At 44.4% G+C, this 18,621-nt stretch overlaps 2 protein-coding genes and 2 long non-coding RNA genes across 5 annotated transcripts in view; 2 read left to right on the forward strand and 2 right to left on the reverse strand.

Moving 5' to 3' along the window:
• The window catches only part of LOC308579786 (uncharacterized protein), a gene marked incomplete at its 3' end in the record, with an annotated part of 112,493 nt that overhangs the window by 29,863 nt on the left and 64,009 nt on the right, over nt 1–18,621 (reverse strand). The gene's annotated exons all lie outside the window — the stretch shown is intronic.
• The window catches only part of LOC308581381, a 35,745-nt gene that overhangs the window by 7,117 nt on the left and 10,007 nt on the right, over nt 1–18,621 (forward strand). The window lies entirely within an intron of this gene.
• The window catches only part of LOC308581336, a 23,694-nt gene continuing 5,073 nt past the window's right edge, over nt 1–18,621 (forward strand). The window contains exons 1-2 of the long non-coding RNA XR_014004984.1: nt 1–557; nt 640–723. This is a non-coding gene — a long non-coding RNA (uncharacterized lncRNA). The remainder of the gene's footprint in view (nt 558–639; nt 724–18,621) is intronic.
• The window catches only part of LOC308579677 (uncharacterized protein), a gene marked incomplete at its 3' end in the record, with an annotated part of 117,101 nt that continues 105,944 nt past the window's right edge, over nt 7,465–18,621 (reverse strand). The window contains exons 2-3 of the mRNA XM_081180610.1: nt 8,228–8,746; nt 7,465–7,478 (exon numbers count right to left, since the gene is read on the reverse strand). Coding sequence (XP_081036736.1) covers nt 7,465–7,478; nt 8,228–8,585 — 372 coding nt within the window. The 5' untranslated portion in view covers nt 8,586–8,746. The remainder of the gene's footprint in view (nt 7,479–8,227; nt 8,747–18,621) is intronic.

Below are 18,621 nucleotides of genomic sequence, written 5' to 3' on the forward strand. Positions count from 1 at the left end.
TTTTCCACCCTTGAGCTTTTGAACTACAAATCCAATCATTCTTGGCCATATGGGCTGAGGCTTATGGGCGTTGTTTCCCAACATCTGAGGTATCCCATTTCCCTGAAGCCGACAGATGCTGATCCACAAGACAAGGGCAGCCCATCATTTTGGCATTGAAGGGCGGAGGTCAAAACTCAACAGATTCATCACACACCTTGAGCATTCCAGATTCACACTCTCCCCATTTATCTAGCAACAACTTGCAACTTCTTTTCTACATTCAGTATATGTGACCTTCATTACTTTAATACATATATATGTGTATACAAATTTAAATACCAACACAAGAACATCACACAGATTCCATGCATTTAAAATTGATTTCCGCCTTTATGAGTTTCTTGATGTGAAGTAAAGAGTGAACCTTGAGTGGAACACTGCATACATTGATATGGCTTTTCACCTGGGTGAATTCGCTCATGAATATTAAGGTCTCCACACTGTCTGAAGCTCTTTCCACACTCCATACATTTAAATGGTTTCTGCCCTGTATGAGTTTGTTGATGTCTTCTAAGGTTTCTACTTTGACTGAAGCTCTTTCCACATTCAATACGTTTAAACGGTTTCTCCCGTGTGAAATCGTTGATGTATTCTAAGACTTCCGCTTTGAATGAAGCTCTTTCCGCACTCCATGCATTCAAATGGTTTCTCCCCCGTGTGAATTTGTTGATGTCTTCTAAGGTCTCCACTACGACTAAAGCTCTTTCCACATTCAATGCATTTAAATGGTTTCTCCCCTGAGACTTCCGGGGGCGGCGCGAAACTGTAATGGCGGTCCTCTTCGAGCTCTGAAGAGGGGCTCCGCGGAAAAGGGTCGTTCGCTGCGGCATAGCGACGACCCATCAAGATAAACCACGGGTAGAGTGAGCCCGTGGCCGTGGGACTCGGCGGGCACCAGAAGCTGCTCCGAAAACACAGAAGGGACCCCGTAAGGAGACCCGGAGTGAAGGAGGGGTAGCGGTGCTGTGAGTTCATCGCTCTTTCCGCGGAAGTGAAGCCGCGCGGCTGTTACAGATGAGCGCTGATCCTTCTTCCTAAAATCAACACCAAACTGCAAGTAACATACCCGTGAGTAAAGGGGACTAAAATTTGGCAAAGAATTTTGTAAAATTGGCTGAAAGCGGGAGACGAAAAAAGGGAAGTCCGTCTTCCGACATTGCTGACAAGATCAAAGCAAAGCATTTAAAAAGCGGAAGCGTTCGAAACGGGACTTTGGGAAGCTCTAACTTTTTCGTGCTATTAAATCTGCTCTTTTTTCTGCTGAACTGAAGGTGGAAAGGGACTTTGATTATAAGAACGAGTAACGGGGGGTCTCCTCCTACCTCCCCCTCCCTTTGGGGTGATCTTTAAAGAGCCAGATCGTCGGGCTGCCGGAGAGAGAGACTGTGCTAAACTGCGGAAACAGTTGCTAACTTTGTAAAAACTTTGTTGGAGTATAATTGATACATTTGAGCAGGAAAGTTTGGATGTGATATTGTTGCAAGCACCCCCTGTGAAACTTTGTTGAACTTTAAAAGGTGCTCTGGGGAATTTTGAATCTTTGAAGGGACTGTTGGATATTGAACTTTGAGGGGAAAAAAAAAAATTTGGAACTTTAATGGCGGACTACTTCCTTCTTTGTCTTTGAAACTTGGTGGCACTCCCCCTACAGGGCTTTCGGATTATAAAACCCTGGGAACTGACTTTTGTTTTGAATTCCACTTTACCGGTTGTTTATAATTGAACTTGTCTTTCCCATGGAACAATAGACAATTTGACCTTGAACACTGACAGATGTGTAATGAGTGGTGCAGGGAGAACAAGAGCATCTAAAGCTAAGGAATCTAAAGAGGCCAAGGAGAAAGAAAAGGAAAGAAAACCAACACAATTTGTACAAACAACACTGACCCAAGGACGCCGGTCGTCGGTTCCAGCTGTACTGGTGACCCAAAGGGAACAAGGGGAAACAACTGAGAAGTCCACTGAGGAAGATATGGCAGCAGGTGGGTCAGATACACTACTTAAACAAATATTGGAGCAACTATCAAGTTTAAACCAGAAGGTGGACGACCAGTCTTTGAAGATAGATAAAGCAACTTCCTCGATTCAAAAATTGACTGATCAAGTTTCCCAGCACACACAAGCCATAGAGAATTTGCAAGGAGCAACAGCGGAAAATCGGGAATTGGCTGGAGAAGCAATCCAGAAAGTGGGAGCTCTACAAAAAGAAGTGGAAGAAATAAAAGGAGAACTTAAGCCCCTGCACAAACAGGTGGGTGAACAACAAGTTTATCTGTCAATGGTGGAATTGAAAAATCGCGAAAATAACATCAAATTGAGAGGCATCCCGGAACTAGAGCAAGGAGATTTGATTGGATACTTAACACAAGAATTTTCGAAGTTCTGGGGTTTAAAGGAAGACACAGATTTTAAGATTGTCTCGGCATATAGACTGGGAAGAGTGGTAAAGAAAGATAGATCCAGAGACTGTTTGATAATTTTAAGATCAAAGGAAGAGAGGGATAAGATCCTAGGTCTTCATTTCAAAAAAGCAATTGAAATACAAGACAAAAGGGTGGAAATCTATAGAGATATTCCGAGACAGTTGTTGGATCTTAGAGCCACCTATTCAGAACTAGCAAAATTGCTGAGATACAACGCAATCCCCTATAGGTGGGAGTTTCCACAAGGACTATCCTTCACCTACAAAGAAAGGAAGGTTAAAATTAGAACACCTGAAGATAACCAAAAGTTCCTTCACGACCACGGAGAAGATCTCCAAAAAGGAGTGGATTGGCTTCCAGCTGTACCAGCACCAATATTGCCTGAAAGCGGGCCAACGCCTGCACCCTCGGGATCTGAGCAAAAGGAAGGCACCCCATCTTAAGAACGTTTAAAATAGAACGGGATGTCTCTGCAGCTACTTAGCTGGAACATAAATGGCGGGAATTCTCCGGAAAAAAGAAGGAGGATATTCCATATTTTGAAAAAAGAACAATTGGATGTAATATGCCTTCAAGAAACACATGTGACTAGGCTCCACAGGAAAGTATTAATTAATAAAAGACTTGGCCAAGAATTTATCTCATCAGACAAAGTCAAAAAAAGAGGTGTTGTAATTTATGCAAAGGAGAACCTATCACCAAAATTCTTATTTAAAGATGATCATGGAAGAATTCTCGCAATTGAAATCCAAACACAAGGGGAAAAGATTTTGATATTAGGAGTTTATGCGCCAAATGATGGAAAATCAGAATTTTATAAGAAGCTGCATGAGACAATGATGGACTATTTGGACTATTCTAATATTATCGTGATGGGAGATATGAATGGGGTGGTGCCTACAAATATGGATAAATCCCAAAATCAAAATTTAACAACAGACGGCAGACTCCCTAAAACCTTTTTTGAAATGACAGACAATTTGGATTTGATTGACATTTGGAGGACAAGGAACCCCTTGGGTAAAGAAGGAACCTTCTTTTCTGAGGCCCACTTGTCATGGACACGAATCGACCAAATTTGGATATCTAGAGGACTGGCCCCGAAAACGAGAAAAGTGGAAATCTGCCCAAAAACCTGCTCCGACCATAATGCCTTAAAAATGGAATTGAGACTTTTCCCAACTGGATCCTTCAGATGGAGAATGAATGACACCTTGCTAAGAGATCAAGAGATTGTTAAGAAGGCCCAAAAAACGCTAAAGGACTACTTTGAAATAAATTTGAACACTACGGTGGAGAAAAGAATAATCTGGGACGCAAGCAAAGCTGTAATGAGAGGGTTTCTGATACAACAGAATACAATAAAGAAAAAATTTTGGAATGGAAAAAAGGAAAAAATTCTAGAGAAAATAAGTGAAGGAGAGAAAAAGCTGAGAACTAATCCGAAGTCAAAAGAGGTGCTAAGAGAGATTAAATTCCATCAAGTACAATATTCGAAATTGATTAATCAAGAGATTGAGTGGAAAATTAAACAAATGAAGCAGAGATCGTTTGAATCAGCAAATAAATGTGGAAAGTTGTTAGCTTGGCAATTGAAAAAAAGACAAAAGTTAAACACAGTCACAAACCTGGAGATTCAAGGAAAAATAGTTCAGAAACCAGAAGAAATAAGAAAGTGCTTCCACAGATACTTCAAGGAACTTTATGCACAGGGGCCTCAGAAAGAATCGGAAATAGACCAATTCTTGAGGACAAATGGACTATCTAAAATAAGTCAAGATAAAAGATCAATTCTCAACAGTAAAATAACTCAACAGGAAATTGAAGGTGCCATCCAAAATATGCAACTTGGCAAATCTCCAGGCCCAGATGGTCTCACCTCCAAATATTATAAGACTCTGAAGGATTGTTTGATACAACCGTTGCTGGAGGTTTGCAACCAGATTATGGAGGGGAGAAGGGCACCGGAAACGTGGAAAGAAGCATTCATCACATTGATTCCCAAGTCAGAGAAGGAAAAGACTCAGCTTAAGAACTACCGTCCCATCTCACTCCTGAATGTGGATTACAAAATATTTGCAGACATTTTAGCAAGTAGACTTAAAAACGTTTTAAACGAAGTAATTCACAAGGACCAAGCAGGCTTTCTCCCTGGTAGACACATGTCTGATAACACCAGGAACATTATTGATATATTGGAGCTGTTGCGAATTAGAAACACAAGGGCTGCTTTAATCTTTATTGATGCGGAGAAAGCATTTGACAACATTTCTTGGATGTTTATGAAGAAAAACTTGAAGGGGATGGGAGTGGGACGGGGGTTTGAAAATGGTCTAGAAGCAATTTATTCAGAGCAAAAAGCCAAGTTGATAGTGAACAATGTGGTGTCGGATGAACTTCTAATTGAAAAAGGGACACGACAGGGGTGCCCTTTATCCCCTCTGCTATTTATTTCTGTTCTGGAGGTATTGCTGAATATGATTAGGGAGGACCAGTTGGTGCAAGGTATAGAGGTCGGAGCGAAACAATACAAACTGAAAGCTTTTGCAGATGACCTAGTCTTGACAGTACAGGAGCCAGTATCTAGCACAAAAAGAGTTTTGGAACTTATTTTGGAGTTTGGTCGGGTGGCGGGATTCAAGTTAAACAAACAAAAAACTAAGGTTTTGGTCAAAAATTTGACACCTACAGAGATAGAGGGGTATCAGAAAGAGACAGAGCTAAGTGTGGTTAAAAAAGTGAAATACCTGGGGGTATACTTGTCCACCAAAAATTTAAACCTTTTTAAAGATAACTATGAAAAATGTTGGTTGGAAATTAAAAAAGACCTGGATATCTGGTCAAGATTGAAACTTACCTTGTCAGGCCGAATCGCAGCTATAAAGATGTGTGTCTTGCCAAAAATGCTATTCTTATTTCAAACCCTTCAGGTCGTGGACAGAATGGAATGTTTTGGAAAATGGCAGAAGGATATTTCTAAGTTTGTCTGGCAGGGCAAAAAGCCCCGAATAAAATTTAAAATACTAACCGACTCAAAAGAAAGAGGGGGGTTTGCCCTGCCGGACTTAAGGTTGTATTATGAAGCTGCAGCCTTCTGCTGGTTGAAGGATTGGTTCCTGTTGGAAAACACCGATGTCCTAGATCTGGAGGGGTTTGATAATGTGTATGGTTGGCATGCATACTTGTGGTATGACAAGGCGAAGGTTCATAAATTGTTCAAAAACCATATTGTCAGAAAATCAATTTTTGCCGTCTGGATGAAGTATAAGGATTTATTAGAAAACAAGACCCCGAGGTGGTTATCACCTGTGGAAGCCAAGATTTCTAAAAAAAAGCCCAATATGGAGGCCTATTGGCCAAAATATTGGGAACTGATTGAAAGAGTTGGAGACAATTGGAAGCTCCAAAGCCAGGACAAATTAAAAGGTAAGGTGCGAGATTGGTTACATTATGCTCAAATTCAAGAGGTATTCAAAATGGACAAAAAAGTGGGTTTCCAGTTGGAGAAATCGAAACTGGAGACGGAGTTACTAGAACCAAAGACTAAGGTACTTTCGAGGATGTATGATTTGCTGCTTAAATGGAACACACAGGATGAGACAGTTAAATCTGCTATGATAAAATGGGCACAGGATGTAGGACACAACATTATGTCTGAGGACTGGGAAAGGTTATGGAACACCGGTATGAAATTCACGGCATGTAGTGCCTTGAAAGAGAATATTATGAAAATGGTATACCGGTGGTACATAACCCCAGTCAAGTTGGCTAAAATATACCATCTTTCTGATAATAAGTGTTGGAAATGCAAGGAGGCAGAAGGGACATTCTTTCACCTCTGGTGGACCTGCCCGAAAGTAAAGGCCTTTTGGGAAATGATACATAATGAGTTGAAAAAGGTATTCAGATATACCTTTTCTAAGAAACCAGAGGCCTTTCTTCTGGGCATGGTGGACCGGAAGGTGCCAAAGAAGGACAGAACCTTATTTATGTATGCAACCACAGCAGCTAGGATTCTTATCGCAAAGTTCTGGAAGACACCAGATTTACCCACACTGGAGGACTGGCAGACGCAGCTGATGGACTACATGGAGTTGGCAGAAATGACCGGCAGAATTCGAGATCTGAGCGAGGAAACAATGGAGGAGGACTGGAAAAAATTTAAGGACTATTTGCAAAAACATTATAAGTTGTTTGAGTGTTAAGATTGTGCACGATTAAGAAACATTATGCTTCTGCAATTTATTTTAAGTAAATGATAAAGTAAGTATTGATGGAAAAAAATGAGACAAACTAGAAACAAAATATTATGTTTATTAACAGTGTTAAAATTAAATTACAAATTTTTGAAATTGGTAACATAATAAATACAAAGGTATAATAAGTTGGGAAATAAGATAATAAATTGCTGAATTGGTTAGAATGATGAACGCAATGCTGAGAGGATGCGAGGAGGTCCAAAAAGATGTTGAAAAAATTTTATAATGATCTTTTCTTTTTTCTATGCTTTTCTTTATATATATGGAAAATGTTTCTTGTATATTGTTGTCCAAACAAATTTGTTTACCTATGGAAAGAAACGCAATAAAAAATTTTTATAAAAAAAAAAAAAATAAATGGTTTCTCCCCTGTGTGAGTTCGTTGATGTCTTCTAAGGGCTGCATTTTGTCTGAAGCTCTTTCCACATTCATTGCATTTATATTGTTTCTCCCCCGAGTGAGTTCGTTGATGTCTTCTAAGGTCTCCACTACAACTGAAGCTCTTTCCACATTCCATACATTCAAATGGTTTCTCCCCTGTGTGGGTTCGTTGATGTTTTCTAAGGCCTGCATTTTGTCTGAAGCTCTTTCCACATTCAATACATTTAAATGGTTTCTCCCCTGTGTGAGTTCGTTGATGTGTTCTAAGGGCTCCACTAGAACCCAAGCTCTTCCCACATTCAATACATTTAAAGGGTTTCTCCCCCGTGTGAGTTCGTTGATGTGTTCTAAGGGCTCCACTAGAACCCAAGCTCTTTCCACATTCAATACATTTAAAGGGTTTCTCCCCTGTGTGAGTTCGTTGATGTATTCGAAGGTATCTACTTCCACTGAAGCTCTTTCCACATTAAATACATTTAAAGGGTTTCTCCCCTGTGTGAGTTCGTTGATGTATTCTAAGGTCTCTACTTTGACTGAAGCTCTTCCCACATTCAATGCATTCAAATGGTTTCTCCCCTGTGTGAGTTCGTTGATGTGTTCTAAGGGCTCCACTAGAACCCAAGCTCTTTCCACATTCAATACATTTAAAGGGTTTCTCCCCTGTGTGAGTTCGTTGATGTATTCTATGGTCTCCTTTTTGACTGAAGCTCTTCCCACATTCAATGCATTCAAATGGTTTCTCCCCTGTGTGAGTTTGTTGATGTCTTCTAAGGGCTCCACTAGAACCCAAGCTCTTTCCACATTCAATGCATTCAAATGGTTTCTCCCCTGTATGAGTTCGCTGATGTGTTCTGAGGGCTCCACTATCACTGAAGCTCTTTCCACATTCAATACATTTATATGGTTTGACCCCTGTGTGAGTTCGTTGATGTCTTCTAAGGACTCCACCACGACTGAAGCTCTTTCCACATTCAGTGCATTGAAATGGTTTCTCCCCCGTGTGAGTTTGTTGATGTTTTCTAAGGTTTCCACTTTCACTGAAGCTCTTTCCACATTCAATACATTGAAACGGTTTCTCCCCCGTGTGAGTACGTTGATGTTTTCTAAGGGCTCCACTATGACTGAAGCTCTTTCCACATTCAATACATTTAAATAGTTTCTCCCCCATGTGAATTTGTTGATGTCTTCTAAGGTCTCCACTACGACTGAAGCTCTTTCCACATTCAATGCATTTAAATGGTTTCTCCCCAGTGTGAGTTTCTTGATGTTTTCTGAGGGCTCCATTTTCTCTGAAGCTCTTTCCACATTCAATACATTTATATGGTTTCACCCCTGTGTGAGTTCGTTGATGTCTTCTAAGGTTTCCACTTTCACTGAATCTCTTTCCACACTCCATACATTTAAATGGTTTCTCCCCCGTGTGAGTTAGTTGATGTCTTCTAAGTGCTTGACTACAACTGTAGCTCTTTCCACACTCCATGTATTCAAATGGATTCTCTCCTGTGTGAGTTTGTTGGTGTATCCTCAGTCTTCCAATGTGACTAAATCACATTCCACATTACTTGCATTTAAACTGTTTCTTTGTTCTTCCCAATGAATTCACAGATGGCTCTGTAGAATTCTGACCATCGTCTTCCTCACCTGTTTGGGAGTGGGGAGAGAGAGAGAAAATCCTGTTAGACTTTTAGGAAAGACAATAAATGAACCATCTTCCTCCATCCATCCTGACCAGGTTTACAGGTTCAATTTCTTGAGGAGCGCAGAAGCCAAGGCAAGTTGTAGCTTCCTGGGAGGAAGGAAGAAATCAAGGGAGTCTCAGAGCGCCTGCAGGGATTCTGCCCAAGACATTCTGCTGCCCCTGTAGAAGCCCCTATTGGGCACCCGCTTACCAAGAGCCTCCACCCATTTTCAAACACCTTTGGCAATTCCTTCCGTCTGCCTGTTCCTTCTCCCTTCCCAAGGCTGGCATGGTATGGGCAGTAGTGGCCTTGTGGCAGTTGCCCAAAGGGCCACAATAAATGTAATAATGTGTATCTCTGTAAATCCTCGAGTGTGCTTCTAATACAGAAGTTATGGTAGTCTGTGCTTTATGAAACTGCTTATTTTGCAAGTTGCCGCCCCCCAATTGGGGCAGAAATACAGCTAATATGAGAATCACAAAGATACAGCTGAAAGCTGGAACATGAGTCGCCAACATGCACACAAACACAACGTAACAGAATGCTGTGGGAATCAAAACTAAATCAGCAGAAATTGCCAGTGCTTATCGCACATGTGTATTATAAATAAAATGAGGTAATGATGAATATGAGGAACGTGAAACTCTAAAGGGACTTTTTTAATGAGGCGGGGGACGCAAGAAAAATTTAGATTCTTTTGGCATCAATAAACATTAAAACAAGGAACTGCTGAGCAAAAACAGAAACAGGAGCATGTGCAGAGGTTCTTGCGGAAAGGGGGCGGAGCCTTCAAAGGTCTCATAATCGACCCAAAACAACACAGAGGTCTACCTGTCAATTGTGGTCCAGCGCTTGGACATCTCTGATGTAAATGATTGGTCGAAATCGAAATGCTTTGTTTGAAATTATATAAATACCACTGCCTGAACCACTGGGCAGGGTTGCAGTTTTGTGGAACGATCCAACTGTAACCTATTGCTTTGCAATAAACAATGGTGGACTCCTCTCTGTTTCGGAGTTTTATTGGTGTGAACTCAGGAGATAAGACTAGATCCCATGGAACATGAGACTTACCGTATTTTTCTGTCTATAAGACGACCCCTATAGGGGGATTGAGCTTTTGGGTAGGATTATTTGGGGGGAATGCTGAAAATCACTAACCCACCAGAACGCAGCTCACAACCACTCGCGTTGCAGCTGCCTGATCGCTGCCATTAGCCCTCCTTCTTGCTGCTGCGGCAGCCAATAGACAGCTTCCCTTGTCGCAGCAAGCAGGAGCGTGATTGGCGGCTGCCGGTGGCGATCGCGGAGCTGATAGGTGGTTTCTGCATGGGAAAGGCGCAGGAAAGGCGAAAGTCGAAAAATACCTTGATCGGCAGCTCCGCTTTGCAGGTGGCCTTCCCCCCTTCCCCCTTCATTTACAGAGTCTGCATGGGTAGAGGCGGCTACGGAATAGCAGGCGGGCGGTGCAACGTTACGCAAGAGGAGCAGTGCAGAAATTTGTACCTCCAAGATGTTTCACGGGAAAGGTGCAGGAAAGGCATAGAGGGGAGAAATATATTTGATCAGCAGCTTTGTTTTGCAGGTGGCCTTCCCCATTAGTTTGCAGAGCAGCACAAAGACGCTGCACGGCAAAAACGAACAGCCTACAGCCTCCCTCCCAGCTGTAGGGCGGGCAGAGTGGGGGGAGGCAAGCAGACTATGGAGGCCCTAGGGCTCGCCACTGCGAGGAGCTGCGACTGCAAGAGCAAGTACTGCATTTATTTATATATTTAATTGCTATATCCCATGTATAAGACGACCCATGCTTTTTAACTTTAAAAACTGGGTAAAAAAACCTTGTCTTATACACCGAGAAAGACAGTAATTTGCAAAGGACTGCTCTGAATACATGGTTGGACTGCTCTGAATACATGGAGAAGAAGGAAGCCCCCTGCTTGCATCTGGACCCCCTGGGAGAGGCGGTGGATCCACCCACTGCTGCCTCCTCTGTCCTCCTGCCCTGCAAACACCCTCTGCTCAGGAGAGAGGGGCAGAAAGAGCCTTCAAACCCATCTGTTTCCTCCTCCTCCGCTGCCTTTTCTTGCAGCAGCCCAGTGAGAGGGGAAGGAGCCGCAGCACCTGGTTCACTTCAGATACACACAAGGTTTACTGGGATTGTGAAAGAACAAGACCTCTGCCTTCCATGCGGTGGGAGTGGGGTGGCTTAAAAGTGGGGGAGAGACCTCCCCCTCCTGTCCTTTTGGGAAACAGGAGCCTTTGCCATTAGTAAACAACTTAGATGGCAAGTTCACAAGAGAAACACTTTGGAGCACTGCTTGCTTGCTTATGCTATGTGTGTTTGCACCTCGAGGACAATATACAAATTTACACCACGTGATTTCTTAAAGAGGGCATTTCTTTAAAATTGAAGGCCATTTCTACAAAAGACTTCAATGTTTGGTTGTTTTGGGTGTTTTTTATTTTGTTGGAAGCCGCCCAGACTGGCTGGGGAAACCCAGACAATGGGCAGGGTAGTATTTTTTTTAATTATTATTATTATTATTATTATTATTATTATTATTATTATCATCATTATCATTATTATTAATAATAATATTATGAGCCTGGCCATCAATACCCAACCCTCTTCCCTCCTTCCATGCAATTCCCTTCGCACCACATCCGTGCAGGAAGAAGCCTCTCTCTCTTTCCACAGCGTAACCCCCCTACTCCACCTTCAAAGCCCCCATTAAAAAGAAGAACTCCCTTTCCTCCTTCCTCTTCCCCCATCCAGAACTTGTGCAGGAAACCCTGAAAATGGGCGGGGTATAAATATCTTTCCTCAGCGGAACACGCCAAACCCCCCCACCTTCAAGGCCCCATTAAGAGAAACAGCTCCCTTTCCTCCCTTCTCTTCTTCTCCCCGTCCTGGGGCTTCCCATCCTGGACACCCACCCCCTTGCCAAGCCCCTTCCCTCCTTCCCCGCCGCTGGCTTTGCACTCACCCAAAATCCTGGCAGCAGCAGCGACCCTCCGCAGCGGGGGCGCGAATGGGAACCCCCGCCTGGGAGGCAGGGAGGGACCCCGCTTAATTAGGAGGCTTAATTCGGAAGCAGCAGCCTCCTCTGCATCTACACAAAGCAGCTGCGCTTCCCACCCTCCCAACAGCACACTTTGCAAGCCCCGTCTTTTTCTCCCATTTAACATACTTTCACCCCACACAAGAGTTATGAGGTGATACTGACAGCTCTTGCCTGTTCTGCCTTCTAAAGGAGAATTTCTCTTCTCTTTGTTGCACACAGAGGCACAACTCATCCGCAGCTGCTGGCCTGCAAATACTGGCGAAGGCGCGCAGCCCACCTGAAGCCGCCACACCCACCACGCGCACAGTCAAGAGACTAACCGCCAGTCCGGGAGCTTCCAAACGCCTCCTGCCGCCCCCCCTTGCGCCCAGCCAACACCCCACATGGTGGGGCCACCTTGGCTGCTGCCCAGTGACAGGAGGGGGGAGGGTAAGGCTTAGCAGGCCAGGCTGCCCTGATACCTCCCGGGGCGCTGGGGGCTCTGCCTAAAGCACCCGCTTTGCCGAGGAAGGTGGCGCAGTATTATAAGGCGTATGAAATTATAAGTAGAAGAAATGAATATGCTATAACCCAAAAAGGGAAGTTGGGGGAAGTCATGGGGGGTGGGGAGATTAATTGGAATGTAAAATGTACCGTATTTTTCCGTCTATAGGACGCCTCCATGTATAAGACTGGGACTCCAGAATTAAGAAAACACCCCTCAAGAGCCGCACACAAGCTTCGTGCGCTCTTGCGGGCTTTTCTCTAGGAGGGAGAAGGGACTGACTGGCTGCAGCAGTCCCTTCTCCCTCCTGGGGGAAAAGCCCCCAAGAGCGGCACCCTCTTTAAAGGCTGCGCGGCTCCTGCGGGCTTTTCTACGAGGTGGGGGAATCCCCCCACTTCCCAGAAAAGCCAGGAGAAGCCGCACAGCCCCTTTAAAGAGCGCGCGGCTTCTGCGGGAGGTGGGGGAAGCTGCAGCAGATTCCCTCCTCCCGGGCTACCTTTGAAGTGGCAATGTGGGAGGGGAGCAGCTTACACTCGTGTAAGCAGCTCCTCTCTCACTTTCCTCCTTCAAAGCAACTACGGAGGAGGGAAAGAGGGGACCCATGGATCCTCTTCGCTGCTCGAGGCTGCAGCAGATTCCCTCCTCCGTGATTGCTTTGAAGCGGCAATGTGGGAGGGGAGCAGCTTACACTCGTGTAAGCAGCTCCTCTCCCACTTTCCTGCTTCAAAGCAACTACGGAGGAGAGAAGGAAGGGGACCATGGATCCTCCGCTGCTCACGGCTGCAGCGTATTCCTCCTCCTTGATTGCTGGGAGTTTCTCTGGGCAGGAATTCCCTCAGCTTAAGTGGGGTGGGGGAAGTGTGGCAGGTAGGGGGGTACTGAGAGACACATGTCTCTCAGATGAAAATTGGGAGTGGGCATTGTCTGAAGTGGCTGTGGATCTCCTGCCACAGAACTGTAGGACTGTATAGAGTTGGGAGGGCCACCCAAGGGTCATCTAGCCCAACCACCTCACAATGTAGGGATGGATCGCGCTTGCTGCCTTGTCTTCTTTAGCTGCACTGGAGAGGTTTAGCTCCTGGCTGGAGAGGTTGCGCGGCTATGGATCCCGCGCACTGTCTTGGCTTCTTTGCTCTTTGGGGCTGGGGGGGGGAACCCGGGCTTCCCCCGCAGCCCTAAGAAGTTCTGGGAGAAGTGGACAGGCTGCATGCCTCTTTGGGGCTGGGGGGGGGATAATATTTTTTTCCTTGATTTCCCCCTCTAAAAACTAGGTGCGTCCTGTGGTCCGGTGCGTCCAATAGAGCGAAAAATACGGTATTTTTAATTTTTTGTTGGAAGCCGCCCAGAGTGGCTGTGGAAATCCAGCCGGATGGTTGGGATATAAATATTATTATTATTATTATTATTATTATTATTATTATTATTATTATTATTATTTCATTCTTAACAAAATTAGATGCTGGAAAAGAAGAGATTCATGAAGAAGTTAATGCTTTAAGCCAAACATATCCTGAAGATGTGGACATGAACCTTGTTGGAGAACTCAACCATTTTCATCAATACATTAAAAAGTCAAAGCCATGAACATGATCATCTGACACATCAGGATCTGTACCAAGTAATATTTAATGACCGTGTCCTTCATGGATCACTGCCTTTTCATGGCAAATGGGCTTGAATAACTCAGAGACGGTATGAGCTATGCCGTGCAGGGCCACCCAAGACAGGCAGGTCAAAGTGGAGAGTTTTGACTAAACGTGATCCACCTGGAGCAGGAACCAGCAAGTCACGCCAGTATCCCTGCCGAGAAAACTCCATGGTCGAAAAAAGTTATGACACTGGAAGATGAACCCCTCAGGTCGGAAGGCATCCAATATGCTACTGAGGAAGAGCGGAGGACAAGTACAAGTAGATTCAGAGCTGATGAAGCAGCTGGGCCAAAGCCGAAACATCGCTCACTTGCGGGTGTGCCTGGAAGTGAAAGGGAAGTCCAATGCTGCAAAGAAAAATATATGAACCTGGAGTATAAGATCCATGAACCATGGTAAGCTGGATGTGGTCAAAAATGAGATAGCAAGAATAAATATTGACATCCTGGGCATCAGTGAACTAAAATGGATGGGAATGGAGATCTGTTCAAGAAAATTGGAGATATTAAAGGAACATTTTGTGCAAAGATTACCATAATAAAGGACAAAAGTGGTAAGGACCTAACAGAAGCAGAAGACATCAAGAGGAGGTGGCAAGAATACACAGAGGAATTATACCAGACAGATATGGATGGCTCGTACACTCCAGGTAGTGTGGTTGCTGACCTTGAGCCAGACATCCTGGAGAGTGAAGTCAAATGGGCCTTAGAAAGCATTGCTAATAACAAGGCCAGTGGAAGTGATGACATTCCAGCAGAACTATTTAAAAACTTTAAAGATGATACTGTTAAGGTGCTACACTCAATATGGCAGCAAGTTTGAAAAACTCAGCAGTGGCCACAGGATCGGAGAAGATCAGTCTAGAACGCAATGCCAAAGAAGGGCAGCGCCAAAGAATGCTCCAACTACTGCACAATTGCACTCATTTCACACGCTAGCAAGGTTATGCTTAAAATTCTACAAGGCAGGCTTGAGCATTATGCGGACTAAAAACTCCCAGAAGTACAAGCTGAATTTTGGAGGGGCAGAGGAACCAGAGATCCAATTACAAACATGCGCTGGATTAGGGATAAAGCTAGAGAAATCCAGAAAATCATCTACTTCTGCTTCATTGACTACGCAAAAGCCTTTGACTGTGTGGACCACAGCAAACTATGGCAAGTTCTTAAAGAAATGGGAGTGCCTGACCACCTCATCTGTCTCCTGAGAAATCTCTATGTGGGACAAGAAGCAACAGTTAGAACTGGATATGGAACAACTGATTGGCTCAAAATTGGGAAAGGAGTACGACAAGGCTGTATATTGTTTCCTTGTTTATTTAACTTATATGCAGAGGACGAGATGGTTGGACAGTGCTCTCAAAGCTACTAACGTGAGTTTGACCAAATTGCAGGAGGCAGTGGAAAACAGGAGTGCCTGGCGTGCTCTGGTCCATGGGGTCACAAAGAGTCAGACACGACTAAGTGACTAAAGAACAACAACAGTGTCCAATCAGCATTCCCCAATGTAGAAGCAATTCTGAGAATGTTCCTTTGAATGATGATTGCAAATTGCCATTTGTAAAGATCCATTTCACAGCTGAAGAAGATAAAAAATGAATTCGGAACAACAATGTCTCAAGATAAATTATGTTACTTCAGCCTCATGTACAAGCTATGCAGTTTATCATTTGATGATATCCTCAGTGACTTTGCTTTGGCAAAGGCAAGAAGGAAAGTATTGTAATTTAGATCATGTTTGTGTACTGTTTGTATACACAGTACACAATGAATCATGATAAAATTATACAGTTGAATGGGTATTGGGTAGATGCAGTAATACAATTAGTCCTGTAAAATAATTTTTATGTACAGGTGTGTATAGTATTGCTATTATTTATAAATGCGACATATTACTAGAAATACTGTCTTTTACACTTACTAAGTGTAACAGGGTACAAAGGTCTGCTGTCCCAATGAAGAATGTGGACTGTTTTTCTAATATTGATACTTATATAAAAAAATGCATTGTATTAACTACAATTGCATTGTACAGGCTATAACAATTAATTTCATATTAATAAAGCTATTTATTATTAGTAGTTGTCTGCATTGTATATTTGCACCTATTATAATTTCAAGTTATAGCAAGTTCCTAGGACTAGATCATGATTCTTTGTAAACTGTGTTTCTAAAGGAACTTTTGTTATTGCCATATGCCAATGTGTTTGCATTATTAAGTTGGTTATGAATAACAAAATCATTTTAAGTTAGAGCTTAATAATTATTTCACTATTAATATACTTCGTAATTGTATTGTATTGGGCGGGGTATAAATATCAGATTATTATTACTATTATTACTACTATGGCGAGGCTGGTCTGCAATACCCAACCCTCTCCCCTTTCCCGCCTCCTTCCCTGCAACTCCCTTTGCACCAGATCCGGGCAGGAGGAAGCTCCTCTCTTTCCACAACGGACCCCCCCCCCCCTTTCAAGGCCCCATTAAGAGAAACGGCTCCCTTTCCTCCCTTCTCTTCTTCTCCCCGTCCCGGGGCTTCTCATCCTGGACCCCCCACCCCTTGCCAAGCCCCTTCCCTCCTTCCACGCCGCTGGCTTTGCACTCACCCGAAATCCTGGCAGCAGAAGCGACCCTGGGCAGCGGGGGCGGGAATGGGAGCCCCCGCCTGGGAGGCAGGATATCTCCGGGGGCGGGATAATTGCAGTACCCAGCCAATGGGGAGAGAAGGGAGGGAACCTGGGCTTCGAGTATAGGGAACAGATACTCGTTGCCTTAAGGGTTAAAGGCAGAGAGTGCACTCTACTAGAGGGGAGGGTGCTGCTGCTCGATACTGACTTCGGAAAGGGGGCGCGGCTTAATTAGAACAGCTGACCCGCCCCCTCTTCTGTCGTGCACTGTCCTTGTCCTGCAAGGAATCCCGTGAGTGCAAAGCGCCTCGGAGTGCAGCAAGCTTGGGGGCGCATGCAATGCAATACCCATAATTGGGGCTTGGGATGGAGAGAGAGCAGGCAGGGAAGCGGTGGGTCAAGTGTGGGGGTATTGCAGCTCCTTCATTCTGGTTGCAAATAAGAGACATGGCCTCTCCCTGAAGGTTTCTCTCTCTCTCTCTCTCTCTCTCTCTCTCTCTCACACACACACACACACACACACAAAGACGTTCCTCTGCATGCACACAGAAGCGACGGGTGGGGGGGGGGGTTGCTGCTGATTCAGCCTCTTTGCAAAGAAGAGACGTGGCCTCTCCCTGAAGGTGCGCTCTTTCTCACTCTCTCTCACACACACAGATCCCACGAAGAGCCCTGTAGTTTGATCAAGCCCATCTAGTCCCGCACCCTGTTGGAATCATAGAATCGTTGAGATGGAAGGGGACCCTGAGAGTCATCTAGTCCAACCCCCTGCAATGCAGGAATCTCAGCACTGTCTCCTCACGGTGGCCACGCCTGCAAGGAGGATGGGAGCCCAAGTGCATCTCTCCCCTCCGGCGGCTTCCGGGAACTGCTATTCAATTAAGCATAAGAATAATATTGTAACAACAACATTACAACCGCTCATCTGGCTGGATTTCCCCAGCCACTAGGGCAGCTCCCAACAGAATATTTTTTAAAAACCAATGAAGCATCAAACATTAAAAGTTCTCCATACAGGGCTGCCATGAGATGTCTTATAAAGAAGCAGGATTAGGAAGTTCTTAATGTCTGATGATGATGATGATGATAATAATAATAATAATAATAATAATAATAATAATAATAATAATAATAATAATAATAATAATAAATTTTATTTATACCCCACCCTCCCTGGCCAGAGCCGGGCTCAGGGTGGCTAACACCAGTAAAATTAAAGTAAAAACATAATAGGGGGAGAAAAAAAACAATTTAAAAAACAGATTAAAATGCAATTTAAAAAGCAGCCTCATTTTAAAAGTAGTCCATAAATCAAAACCATAAGGGGAGGGAAACAAAAGGGTCAGACTGAGTCAAAGCAAAGGCCAGGTGGAAAAGCTCTGTCTTGCAGGCCCTGCAGAAAGATGTCAAGTCCTGCAGGGCCCTAGTCTCTTGTGGCAGAGCGTTCCACCAAGTTGGGGCCAGTACTGAAAAGGCCCTGGCCCTAGTTGAGACCAATGTAACCACCTTGAGACCCAGGACCTCCAAAATGTTGTCATTTGTGGAACTTAAGGTCCTCCGCAGGGCATACCAGGAGAGGCGGTCCCATAGGTAAGTGGGTCCTAGGCCGCATAGGGCTTTAAAGGTCAAAACCAGCACCTTAAACCTGACCCTGTACTCCACTGGGAGCCAGTGCAGTTGGTAAAGCACTGGAGCCTTGCCACGGTATTCTGCACCCGCTGGAGTTTCTGAGTCAGCCTCAAGGGCAGCCCCACATAGAGCGAGTTACAATAATCAAGCCTGGAGGTGACCGTTGCATGGATCACTGTGGCCAGATCAGGGCGAGAAAGGTAAGGGACCAACTGCTTTAATACGGTGCAGATGGAAAAACGCCACCTTTGCTGTGGCTGCAACCTGTGCCTCTATGGAAAGGGAGGCATCAAAGCTTACACCCAAGCTCTTGACAGAAGGCGCTGGCACTAATTGAGCCCCCGCAAGAGATGGGAGTTGGGCCCCCAATCCCATGATGTCCCG

Source organism: Podarcis bocagei (genome assembly GCF_964188305.1).
Source record: "Podarcis bocagei genome assembly, chromosome: 2".
NCBI lineage: Eukaryota > Metazoa > Chordata > Lepidosauria > Squamata > Lacertidae > Podarcis > Podarcis bocagei.